Genomic DNA, 13,367 nt, shown 5'->3' on the forward strand with positions numbered 1-13,367 from the left:
AATATATGTACAAAAAAAAGAAAAAAAAGAAAAAAAAGAAAAAAGAAAAAAGCTGCCCAAACAACGGAACAGAGCAGAAGCACATGACACGCGGATGACCTAATCGCTCGCTGCCTGCTGAGTCATGCTCTGCAGTGTGACTTTGCTTGATCACGATCCGGCATCATTCATTCTTCGTCTCCTTCAGCTTCTTCTCAGCAACTCCCCAGCTTCATTTATTTGCCGATGATCCCGTCTCATTCTTCTTTGTATGCTCTTCTTTGATCCCCTTTAATCCCTCCGGGCCGTGTTGCCTCTCCTAGGGTTGTTGTTGTTCTGGCAGTTTCTATGTCAAGCTCTCCATTCACCGACTCTTTTCCCTCTCCACACTACACTCCCACCAGTAATAAGACACACACACACACTCACCTCTCTCAATACTGGACGTGTGCCTGTGGGCCATCTCTTATTTTATTCCTCTACATACATCCTATACTGCCGTACGACCAGTTTTGATATATCACTCTCTATGCCCGCGACTAGACTAAACCTAGCTAACGATGTTTTCGGAATGTATGGAGCTTCCTTCCCCACACTTCCATCCCTAGTCACGTCATAATATCACTAACCGCCAAACCTAGATGCCTCCCGATTCCTAGCCCAGTCCCAGTCCAGAATAGCCTTCAGTCCAGATAACAACGAAAGACAAGGCTCAGACCGTTACAATAGAAGATTCAATCAGCCTTCTGGGTCTTCGCGAAATCCAGCCTCCAGGTCCTATCTTCACCGCGCCATTGGCAACCCCTACCAACCAAGCTCGTCTCACATCTCGCACTTCCCCTTTTCCTCAAGGGCCTCCATACAGCATGCTCCTCTCTTCTACAGTGCTGCTGATGAATTTAGAGAAGAAGATGACGAGCAGGAGCACGAACGCGAAATTGCAGATTTCTACGCCCTGCAGAGATCTCGACGCCATTTCGACTCGAGGCATCTAGAAGAGTCATCCGAGGTTGATGACGATGGCAAGCACTCTGAAAATAGTATGGATGCTGCTGGTAGTAACCATAGCAATCGCGGAAGAGGCGGAGGCATCAAGAGCTCCTGGCGTGCCGGTCGATCTAGTGATGCCACGCCTGTTCTGGGAGGCAAGCCCTTCGAGCGACTAGACGAAAGTGATGAGAATGAGGCGGACGATAGGGGCAGCACGGGCGCCAGCTCTCTTGGGAAAGATAGGATGGTTGATGTTGGCCTAGAAGATACGCTGAGGAGTGATATGGTGAACGTGCAACGAGACAGCGCGCGTGATGATTTCGCTGATGATGACCCTCCACCAGCCGTCCAACAGTTCCGAAAACAACCTGACATCGCGGGGGACCATTTCCAAACTAGCTCCTCCTTCTTACCCAAAGAAACGGATAAGCGCGCCCTTCTGGAGCATCCTCGCCCTCCAAGCTCTACGGGATCGTCCGTTCCGGCGTCAATGACGCACCCGGACTTCGAACCTCCCCAGCATGACGCATTTTGGGGCAACCTCTTTTTAATCTCTCTCGTGGGCATGTTTGCTACAGCTTTTCTTATTTATTTGCACACGTCCCTACCAGAGGGTAAGCCTATCCTTGGCGATACCATTTATTCCACTCTTCATGCCTCTTTTTTTCTCTTAGCGATATATACTCTGGTTTCCATTCTGGTTTCTTTGTTGTGGCTAGCGTTCCTTCGTTCATATGTCCGCCCCTTGGTCTATTTGGTTTTATTAGCAGTCCCTCTGATACTCTACACATTTGCTCTTTTTCCTTTCATTGCTAGCTTTGGCGGGGCTTGGCATGGCCAAAGCATCCAAGACAAAGTCATGCGCTGGGGTTCCTTGGTACCCGCCATAATTGCATCTGTCTGGGTATATTCCGTCATTCAGGGTCGTTTTTCAACGGAAAAAGCGATCAGCATCTTGGAGTTTTCATGTCGCATTCTTGCATCCAACCCAGCGCTGCTCGCACTTGGGTTTATCACCTTGGCTGTTATCGCCTCCTGGACATGGGTATGGATCCTCATGTTCACCCGCGTGTTCCTTGGTGGCCATATCTCCACAACAAAAAATATGTTTATAATCAACGCGGGAAGCTGGTGGCTGGCCGTCTACTTCATCCTAATTTATCTTTGGTCCCTGGGAGTGATTTCAGGTATCCAAAGGACCGTCACGGCTGCAACTGTCAGTCAGTGGTACTTCCACCGGTTATCAGTACCAGCACCTTCATCCCGACAAATCGTACAGGCAGCATTAATTCACTCCGTCAGCACATTATTCGGCACCATCTGCCTCTCAACACTCCTCGCCCTACTAATACGTCTACCACTAATCGTCCTTCCTAGACGGTTGTCGTCGTTTCTATCTTTAGCCGCATACTCTTGCGTTCCCACTCCCATCGCCGCTCTCACTAACTCCCTAACTCTAACCTACAGCGCCATCCACTCACTGCCCCTGGGCATTTCCGCCCGCAGCCTCAGCCAAATGACGTTCCTCGCCCCATCGACAGCAGCCACCTCACTCCACCCAACCTCCTTCTCCTCTAACCCACGAGGCAACACCAACGGTCACAACAATTCTTCTCTCCTTCCATACCGCCTCGCCAAACTTTTCCTCCATGCTATGCGCTTCACAATGTCGTTATGTCTAGGTTTCGGCGGGTGGGTATCTACCGCTCGTGGCTTGCAATTAGCTACTACGGGAACAGGAACGGGAACAGGAACGGGATCAACCTCCACTATCCGAGGCAGTTTATACGCGTATGTTGTGGGATTGATTGCGGGGGCTATTGGCTGGGGTGTCCTGGGTGCGATGGAAGGCGTGCTGACTGGCGTCGTGGATGCAGCTGTTGTTTGCTGGGCTAGTGAGGTGGGCAGCGAGAGGAGGGAGGCGAGGTATTGTCGGGAAGCTGGGTGGTTGTTTGGTGGGGAGAGGAATCGCGGAAGAGGTAGGGAGAGCGAGGATGATTACGACGTTTGATATAAATCTTTTCCCATTGATTTGATGCGAGCGCTTTCATTTATCAACTAGCGAAATGATTCTCGGAGCGTATCTCATTTTAATTTTTTTTTGGACTAGAGCGAGCAGAGCATTTATGTTATCTATTTTTGTTTCTGCTATGAATGGATGGCGATGGTTACAGCAAAATGCTTTATGCGCATGCATGCATTGCAACATCCCTTTTTCTATCATAACTTGAAGGCTGCATTGAGTGGTGCAAGTTGCCCGGTTGGCCTGGCATTTATTTATAATTAGTTAGAAGAAGATATCATTTATTTTTCATTTGTTTTTCACAGTATCTTTCGTCCATTAGGATTATTTATGTTTTCGTGATTTTATTTCTTCATCCTGAGCAAAACGAACGTTGTTTCTACATATTCCCCAACACCACAAGTGACAATTGATGTTTTCACGCTTTCTTGCGGGTTAATCTTTAACGACTAAAAAACAACTGTGAGATCATCGAATAATTTCCATTCATGCAACCATGTTACCTCAGTCAATACTACAATTTCTCAGTTCCAGTTCTCAACTCTCATGCCCATGCGTTGGATCCTACCAAATCGGAATAGTAAAAAACGTATAACTGCGAATAGCAAAAGAAATCCAATCTGATGAATGTTTACCCCACCCCACCGTAGCCACCCAATCACTAAACGATGGGCACGGTACTGCGTACATATATACTCATCCAAATCCAATCCAGTCAGGTCCCGGTCCAGTGAGTATCGGGGAAAAACTCTCCTTTCGTCCAGCGCCCAAACACCACAGAGAGAAGAGAACTAGTTCCCCGGATATTTAAAGGAATGCAGGGAAAGTAAAACAAAACTATAAGCTGGGGTGCTCGTGGCATATATGCCATTAGCAGGATAAACAACAGCAAAAGAAAAAAAAAGAAAAAAAAAGAAAAAAAGAAGAAAAAAAACTGAATAGAGAGGGTGAACAACACAAAGAGAAGAGAGAGAGAAGGAGAATGAAGGAAAGAATAAGCAGAAAAAGAAAAAAAATTTTGGAAAAAAATTTTGGAAAAAAATTTTGGAAAAAAATTTTGGAAAAAAATTTTGGAAAAAAATTTTGGAAAAAAATTTTGGAAAAAAATTTTGGAAAAAAATTTTGGAAAAAAATTTTGGAAAAAAATTTTGGAAAAAAATTTTGGAAAAAAAAAGATTGGAAAAGCGTTGGAGTCGCTCTGAAATAGTTTTCCCCGCTAAAAAAAAAAAAAAAAAAAAAAAAAAAAAAAAAAAATATGCCGAGTTCGTTGGTATCATAAATAATGTATATTTGAGACAGAGATGGAGAGTTTGAGACAGTAATAGAATGAGATGTGTGCGTGTGCGGAGGAGGTTATGTATGGAAAGGGAGTGGGGAGGAAAGGAGGGAAAAAGTACAGGGCACCAAGTATATGAAATAAGGGGTTTCGTTGGAGGAGATGAGAATGTTGCTCGTTTAATAAACACAGTAGGCTGAGGAAATAGGAGCAGTGAAGTTGGAAAGAAAAAGTGTTTTCGAAACGAGGTTGGTAAACCAGTGGTATACGATGACTCCAATCAAAGGAAAATAAATGACGGCGAAGTTATTCTAGAAGGGGAACTTGTGATTAAGAAAATTTCTCCATGACAAAGCTACTAGGGTATATCGAGGAAATAAGATGTAAATAGAGGTGAGTTTCAGTTCCAACAAGCCAGAGAACTTGAAAAAAAGTAGAGAAATGCCAAAGAAAGAGGAAAAGAAAATCATGACAGTCAAACAAATACATTTCATAACCCAAGCTGACCTTTCCACTCTACCCGTTCTTTCTTGGTCCACTCGGTCAGAAACACCCACCCAAACCTAATCGCCTCAAGAGGGGTAGCCGTACGATCGAGAGGTAAAAAATATTCTCCTGAATATTCACCCAGCACAAGAGCCTTCTCTCGACCCCTTTCTGAGAAATTCATGGACCGCTTCGACCACGTCTCTGGGTATTGGTGGGTCAGTACTTCCTCCGACAGTTTGCGCGACCCCTCGAGCCAAAGGGCTCTAGCCTCTCTATGTGAATCGACGAGTCGTTTCCTAAGATCCATAAAATCCCTATGCTGCTGCTGTTTTTTGCTTTCTTCTGAAGTTACCGTATTGCCATCGCTTCCTGGAGTGGGAGCGGGACTATGGTCGCTTGGAAGTGCGGTCATCGCAAGGCGCTCGAGGTCGAGGCCGTGGATGATTTCGTGGAAGACAGCGCCGAGGAGGGAGCAAAGGGCGTGGAGATGCGGGTACTTGTCCATGTTACCTTTCACCATTTTCCAGTATGGGACGATGGACAACCAGGTTGATGAGTCTCCCAGTCGACGGTTTAAGGTTCTGTGCCTATCGTCAAGGATGAAGGCGAGGATAAAGCAGAGGACCGCTTCAACTGCAATCGCCGCGCTAAGCTTATGATCGGCGTCTGTCGCATGCGGTCCCGGGTACCTCTGGGATGAACGTTTTAATTCGCGACCTATATTGAAATATTTCTGGGATTCTTCTTGCCATGAACGAGATTCTGCTGTATCCCGAGGTTTGTTTTGTGGGTTATCACTCGGCGTTACAGGTGAGTGTTTGGTGGTTGCTTTCTCCGCGCTTCCAGGTGTGCTCGTGTTCATTCCGCGGTCCAACCCTGCTGGTAGCTTCGAATCACCGTCTCCAGAGCCTAGACGGCGCATGGTTGTAGCCCTCAAATCCTTACTTGGAGTTAGAAATTGGCCCTTTGATACTGATGTCGGCTGTTGCGGAACGGAAGGAGACTTGAAGGCCGTTGTGGCTGGAGTCCTTGGTCGCTCTGAAGCCGGAAGAGTGGCGGACTTTTGGCGTTTGGGAACCGATCCCTGGCTGTCGTCTTCGTCCGTCTGCCTTGGTCGCTTTTCAGCGCGCTGTACTTCTGTTGATTTCGAAGAAGGGGCAGTTTTACTCTTTCGCTGACTTTCAGGTTCTCTTTTCTGTTTCGATGACTGGTGATGAGGTGTGCTTTTATATTTACCAGAAAACCTGAGTAACGCTTCTATCCGTTTCCGATTGGACCTCCCGTATCTTAGTTTCACAATAAGTTTGGGTTTGGCAAGTTGGGTTGTTCCCTTGGGCTTCGAGGAAATTTGCGATTGTGTATGATCGACAGCTCTAGAACGTTGGTTATTGGAAGGGACAGGCCTTGCGACGCTATTGTCCTGGGGCTTGGAGGATGAAGACGATACTCTAGCCTTGGTAGTTTTATCGCTTGAACTGGAGGTAGAACTAGAATGGGGCCTAGGTTTATTCGACTTGGGTAGTGGCCGCTCAGGCTTCGATCCTGTAATGGTAGAGGGTGACGGAGCTTTCCTGGGGCTGGAAATTCTGTCTATAGATAGCTCGCCGCCTTTTATCTTAGCTAGCTCTTCCTCTATATCTGGTGGGAGAGTGGGTGAGAGTAATCTAGGGAGCCTAGGTGTAACGCTAGTAGGGGGAAGTGTTGGAGAGAGTAGCGCGGGAACAACAGGCGGCGCATTTCTTTGTCTCGTGGGTTTATTATCGGGAGGTTCCTTTGTAGTTGAAAGTCGCGGCTTTTTAGTGGGGGGCGGGGATTCTCGAGCTGATGGTGGAGGTTTGTGGGAACTAGGTGTGGATCGGGAATTTCCATCGCGGGAACTTTTAGATTGCGAAATTCCGTTAGCATTATCGGAGCAATTGTCGGTTGTTACAGACGTGGTGGCTTTTCTTTTAGAAGGTAATATCACCGGCACCTTGGGCGTTGGCACGGGTTCTCGAGGTGACTTGGGTTTTACGGCTGGAGTCAAACGATCCGTGCCATTCCTGCGATTCACTGGGGTAGCGCTTCTAGGAGGTGATTTTGGAGTTTCATATGCTTTCTTTTTGTAGTCACTCAGACTAATTTTTTTTCTCTGAAGCTTTTGTTTTGGTGTATCGACGGACGGGCTTGTGGCGATGCTTGGGACTTTCGACGTATCTTCTTCCATGATGTTTCCACGTTCATCAGACCATCCCCCCACAGCAACGAGTAGAGTGTCCTCAACCTGGTGGGGCAGAAAGGTCATGTACTGAAGGTGTTCCTCCTCCGGCGCAAATGGTCTATTATCACCCACAGCCCAATTACTGACGAACCGGGAACCCAAGTGGAAAGGTCTTTCAGTGGGGACCTTGAGGAGGTATGGGGACGCGGGTAGCACTTTGTCGGAGAGGTGTTTGAAGCGAGTATTGACGCCCTTGAGAAATTCTGAATAGGATCTTTTGGCTGGCACACGCGACGAGGCTTCGGTGGTGTTTTGGGTCCGGTGTGAGGTTTGGAGCTCAACGGACATGGCAGATCGCTACGGACGCAAGCGCAATGATTGTGAACGAAACTCAGCGCTGTAAGCTGAGCTTAAGGGTGTATATAATAGCTTGGAAAGAGAGCGCGGGTGGCAGGGGATTTGTTTGTATTCGGCGAAAGGGGAGCGCAGGTGGATCTGGGAAAGCTCCGGCCGTTCGAGCATTCAGTGGTTTTTAACTGCTAGAGGAGAGCTCAAATTAGTAAACTAATAACCTATTCACCAGTCCTACCCACCACGACAGATGCGAACTCGAAGTGAACAAGGTGGGGTATAGTAAGAGAGCAATAAATAGAAAAAAAAAAAAAAAAAAAAAGACACAGCGCATTCAACTCACAAGTGGTGAATAGTAGGAGCATCACAACAGCAATCCCAAGCCAGAGCCAGCGATCGCTTTGCTTTCTTGAAGTGCGCGTTTCGTAGGTTAACTGACAGACCGGCTGGCTGGCTGGGCCGACACAGAAGACGGCCCTTCCAACCGCAGCTTGCAACAACAGACAAGACAGGCCGGCGTGGGTGTTGGTCAGAGGGGGATTTCACGAAGAAAATGGAGCCCAGGGTGAGGCCAGCTGATGCCCATAAGCGCTTGTCCAAAAACAATGAAAAAAAATTAAAAAATAGCAGAGGATGGCGGGTTAACAGGAAGCGGGAAAATATATGAACTAGATCAGACAAGCAGTGACAGCAAGGCCGCAGCGATACAGCCCAGCGTTCTTCAGGACTGTGGTTGGATGGGCGGCTGAGGTTCGGGCTCCAATGGGCGAGGCCATTGATTGGGGGGAGGAGAGGAATCGAGGGAAGGCAGCGAGCGAGAAAACAGGAGGGAAACCAGAAAGGCCTCGAGACAACGGAGGCTGCAGAGCTGTAGGGGTTAGTTCGTGGGCGTTGGCGGGAGGAAAATGCGGGAGGAGAGGAGGACGAGCAATGGTGGTGATGGTGATGGTGGTGGTGGTGATATGGTGTGGTGATGATGATGATGATGATGATGATGATGATGGTAGTGGTGGTAGTGGTGGTGGTGGGTGGAGTGAGTGGCGGAGATCGCAGCAGTCGAACGGCGGGAGAGGATCGATCACGGCTGGTGGAGCTGGCGTAACAAAGTAACTTAACAAAGCTTGGATTTCTTCACTGGAAGGGAGATCGCCCGCTGTTATTGGAGAATCTGCTACTAGTGATCTCGGGCTGGGGAAAAAAAGAATAAATTATTGTATGTTTCTAGTAACTATAGGATGTAGTAGATATATATATATCTATCTCTGGCTAAATAAATAACTATATAGCTACTTCTATTTCTACTGTGGAATAGGTGTGTTTAGAAGTCACTCGCCGTCTTGCTGCGGATACTGACCGTTCTCCAACGCATCGATGATAGAATTGATTGTTGGAGTCTCTTAAGTTCTGCAATCCAAATAGAACGGATCCAATTGTTTCAGCTCCTTATTGTATAGTTATCTGTGAACAAAGCCTCTTTTGTCTGTCTGTCTTCTCGGTATTTCTTGACATATCCATCCTTGTTGCTAAAGCTCAGTCCATGTTTCCAATCGCCATGCTCTCAAGGCTGCTCATATAGTTAACTCTGCTACGATCATTTAGACTCATATTCATATTCTGCCTCAAAAGGGTTTCAAGCTTGGCTTCTCAACAATTGATTCGTACTGTACTCTGCTCACACTTAATCGTTAGCTTGGAAGAATTGAATGTCTGGCAAGCCTAATATTTATCTAAGGAAACCTCATTTCCCCTGGACAAAGACCGAATCACGCCATAAACTAACAGTTGAGATTACGGGTTCTGTAGAGAGAGTTTCTTTGCCCTGTTAGAGTTGCAACACAGAGTTCCTAGGCGAAAAGTTACAATACATTTATTGATTTAAACCCTTCCGACGTTGATCCCGGGTATCTAAAAGTTCTGGTTAGTTAGGGAGAAAGAGTTTGGTTTTATTTATCCCGGAAACTAAGTCTAAACAAGTTGGTTGGGATTGTCTTACCCAGAATTTCTGTGTTAAGAGATTGCGGACCCGATATAAAACCGAGAGTGAGAAGAGTGACCATGAAGACGAAAGATTCTGTTTGAAGCAATACTACTGTAGCTACTTATGAGGGAGGCAGCCAGTTCTATTTCTGCTATATACAGTTAAATGAAATCTTGGGGAAAGGTCATATATTAGAACACTGCAAAGTCGTCTATATTTTAGAAAAGGGAAGCCTCCTCACGATCGATCGTCAGGAGCAAATTTTTGATTGAAAAACGCCCGGAAATGCTTCTCCTCTCCAACTCTTGAGATCTCCTCAATCTCTGCTGGGGTTAAACGGAATTGGAGTGCGCGTAGGTAGCATGTCAATCGAGACTTTTTACTACTCGTGGTGATGGTGACAGCACCGCGATCAATACACCACCGCAGCAAAACTTCCCCCTCAGTAACCGCATACTTCTTAGCAAGTCCAGCTAGGATATCGTCGAGCGGCCCGCCTTTAGCTCTTGTCACCGGCGTGAGCGGGGTGTACGCACTGGTTCTGATACCCTTTCCTTCCTGGAAGGGTACCAAGCCGCCGTGCTGCAAGTATGGATGATATTCGATTTGATTGATGGCTGGGGTGATTCTTGCCGTCTTCAGCACTGCTTCGAGTTCATGCTGGCGGAAGTTCGAGACGCCGATGGACCGCGCTTTGCCCGCTTCTTTGACCTTCTCCATCTCAGCCCATGCATCTTGGAGGTCTTTGTCGGATTTGGCGAAGAATGGGTTGTGGATTAGGTACCTGGAGTAGAAAGACGCCGGGAAATTTCCTCATTAGGAATAAACACGTTTCAAACCGCATTTTGTTAGTTTACAACAATGGCTGATTAAACGTACAGATCCACATAATCAAGCCCAAGCTTTTTCAAGCTCGTATCAATGGCATTGGGAATGTCGCCAATGTTGTCGATAACCTTAGTTGTGACGAAGAGCCTATCTCGCGCAACGCCGCTTTCCTTGATAGCGATTCCAATTTCACTTTCTGTTCCGTATACTTCTGCACCGTCGATGTGGATATACCCCAAACTAATTGCTTCCTTTATCGAGTCGACCAGTTGCCTGTCAATACCTGTGTCGCCAGGTTTCTTGTACCACGCGGTTCCAGTTCCGTAGCCGAGCTGTCAAGCCGCAAATGACGGCATCAAATTAGCCCAATTGCCATATCCAGCGATCAAAAAAACGAGCCTTGAGGATCGAAGGTTTCAAGAACCACTAACCACTGGGACGGAATTGCCATCCTCGAGCTTGATTTCGGGTAAAATAGCCATTTTAGAGAAGCAAATTTGTGTATTGGTTAGATGAGAAGGTTGCGAGAGGAAGTCTGGAGAAATCACAAAGAGTGGGGGAGAGCTTATTTAACCGCCAGAGAGCCGGTCCAGTAAATAATAAGTGGGACAAAATATCCATCATCATAGAGCCCTTTTTTCAACTAAAACCGGGAAAAGCGAATGGTGGCAATTGGACACATCAAGAATTCATGACATGGCTTCTCCCAAAGATTCCTGCGATGTAATTACCTCGTATAGCAATTTATACCGTGTGCATCTGCCCAAACACCAGCCGAATCTCTCTGAACATAGGCTTCCATCTTGTTGAGAAACAAGAATATGGGAACATATGAGAACATGGACCACGCTGTAGTGGGTGCATTCCTCTATTCGGAGGTTCCTTGAAGCAAACTGGGCTAGAGAGACGGCATTATAAGTTCATTCTGTCTGCGCCGTTAGCAAAGTCAGAGAGAGAGCCTAAATGGAGATAGAGCCTTCAACCCGGATAATCTTGATCACGTTGAGAGATTGTTAGTTGTTATCTTTCAAAAACATTTTATTGCATTTGCTAGCAAGACCAACCATGATTATTATTTGAGAAGATAGAAGTGGCATGAAAACCAGGGCACTCAAGAAGTATTTATATAACTATGTCAGATCAGCTTTTTCTGACTACAAGCTCAGGGTTCAGGGTTCGTAGTTCCCGTCAGCACTACAGAGTTAGTCAACAAACGTCATAACTACCTACCACCTTTATGTAGGAACAGTCTAATCAGCATACCGTTAGGGTCATGGTATCAGCTCTAAATCGTGGTATCTAGGAAATTTCACGGTTATCCATGCATTCCATAACTAGTCGGTAGTTAACGATGGGTACAGCTTCAACATCTTATTCAAATAACTAAACATTAACAAAAATCTTTATCTACCTAGGCATAACTACTTAGCTATTATTTTATCTTCTATGATACAGGTCACGAAATCAAAGATTGATTGGCTTCTTCTTGTTCAAAAACTACATAAGCCCGATCACTAGCTATAGAAACTTTCTAGGCGAGGGACCAGCACTTTTCCGTGGTGAAGGATTGAGGTAGTTAGCCTCCCAGAACCACTCTCGGACGTTGAAAATGACTATATTAACAAAAAATGAACTGATAATTATATACAAACTTTTAGAGCGTTCGTTTGGGAAGTAACATATGATTTATCAAAAAAAAAAGGGGGTGTAGGGATGTTACATACATACTTTCTGTGCTCTGTAGAAATTGAACAGAACCCTTCCCCCTCCAAAAAAATAAAAATAAAAATAAAAATAAAAATAAAAATCTGAATAGTCCTATGAGGCATTCACGTATCTCTCGTAGTGATAGGAAGCAACTGCAGCCTGCAGAAGATACATAGTAGTAACAAGAATCGACTATGTGCTGCTGCTCTCCATCTACGGGCTTGCTATATCTCCATCCATCCACGATACATAATTGGGTAGTTCTGACCATGATCGTTGAGGTCTAAATTGATTGGAAGGAGTAGGTGGCCCTGTGGATAGCCAATCTACCGTGTATTGAGAGCTTTCCTCCCTCCGATGTAGCCTTCCAACAGAACAGGTAAACAAAGTATATAAAGCTGAACTCTGAGGTGTAGAGGATTCCTCTCTTCCTCTTCTTCATCATCGTTAAAAAGCCCGTGTCTTCATCATATAATTTGACCGAGTGTATCTTTCGAGGCAAACTGGCAATCACAGCCCAAAATGCAGCGCTTTGTGGTGTCTTCTTGCCAGTGTGTGGCTAACACATCTGAGACTTGCATCGCTCATCATCCTGGCCATAGATTGCCCCTAACAGCTTCTACCTCGGGCTGCCTTCAGCAAGAACAAGCAGTAATTTTTATTGTATTGAAGGTAAAGGGTGCCCAAAATCCGGCAAAGTCATTTGGATGATTCTCTCACATCCTTTTCGTATATGGTGCTAACAACAGCCAAACAACAAAAGCAGGAGGCATAAAGGAAGCAGGGGAGGAGAGTTAGATCAACCAAGATGTCCCTATACGCGTCCAAACGTTCTCAAGATGAAGTTTGAATCAAAGATGAGATGGCTGTTTGGTTATGAGTTCATCATTGTCTCCAGGGACGGCGAGGCTTAGCCCCTGTACTCGATAGATTCCCCGCGAATGAAGAAAACAAAAACCCTCGTTACGATCTGAGAACAAATGTTCAATGATGATAAATTCTTTTTTCAATCTGACACCATGCGTTAGCATGTCACTAGGGGGTTTGGTGTCTCTGAACTTGTCCAGATTCACTTTGGCTCAGTGGAAAGGGCATACAGAGAGGCTGACCTCTTGAACAGAGAGGGGTAGCAGGCAACTCACCTTGCAATGCATTGTGTTAGAAGAAGTTTTGGGAAGTGGTGCAAAAGATGGTTTAAATACAGAGTAACTTAACAAAGGGATGTTGATTCATAGATTGTTAGAGTCAACAAACTTAACTCAGTTAATGAAATCACAGTGACTTGTTTGGCTTTTGACATGATGGTCTCTCAAACCTAATCTAGATCAGGAAAAGAGCACAGGATATCATCTAAGAGTGGAATTGCTTTTAGAGTATAATTTCGAAATTGAGGAATATTAATAATATCAGGAGCTGGAAGGCTTATTACCTGCATCAGGGTGATTGAGTATATTTATTAAGCTCTTATATTATTAGTGTTACAACTGACTTTGAGGGATCAGAACCTTGGAAGAGAAAAAGTCCACATCATAAGCTGATGCTTCTA

General features: G+C 45.7%; 3 protein-coding genes across 3 annotated transcripts; 1 reads left to right on the forward strand and 2 right to left on the reverse strand.

Annotated features, from left to right (window-relative positions):
- Positions 1 to 27: 27 nt before the first annotated feature.
- BDCG_05672 (uncharacterized protein) lies at positions 28 to 3,525 on the forward strand. Its single transcript, XM_045421359.1, has 2 exons — positions 28 to 552; positions 621 to 3,525. Exons 1-2 carry the CDS (start codon positions 540 to 542, stop codon positions 2,978 to 2,980), a joined length of 2,373 nt encoding a protein of 790 aa, XP_045277261.1. The 5' UTR covers positions 28 to 539; the 3' UTR covers positions 2,981 to 3,525.
- Positions 3,526 to 4,758: 1,233 nt separating this feature from the next.
- Positions 4,759 to 7,305, reverse strand: BDCG_05673 (uncharacterized protein; the record flags this gene model as incomplete). The annotated part of the gene is made up of 1 exon (XM_045421360.1): positions 4,759 to 7,305. One exon carries the CDS (start codon positions 7,303 to 7,305, stop codon positions 4,759 to 4,761), a length of 2,547 nt encoding a protein of 848 aa, XP_045277262.1.
- A 2,218-nt stretch (positions 7,306 to 9,523) lies between these two features.
- BDCG_05674 (alcohol dehydrogenase) lies at positions 9,524 to 10,596 on the reverse strand (the record flags this gene model as incomplete). The annotated part of the gene is made up of 3 exons (XM_045421361.1): positions 9,524 to 10,070; positions 10,166 to 10,446; positions 10,546 to 10,596. The coding sequence occupies 3 exons, from the start codon at positions 10,594 to 10,596 to the stop codon at positions 9,524 to 9,526; spliced, it is 879 nt and encodes a 292-aa protein (XP_045277263.1).
- Positions 10,597 to 13,367: the final 2,771 nt, after the last annotated feature.

The sequence above is a fragment of the Blastomyces dermatitidis genome (assembly GCF_000003525.1).
Source record: "Blastomyces dermatitidis ER-3 genomic scaffold supercont1.6, whole genome shotgun sequence".
NCBI lineage: Eukaryota > Fungi > Ascomycota > Eurotiomycetes > Onygenales > Ajellomycetaceae > Blastomyces > Blastomyces dermatitidis.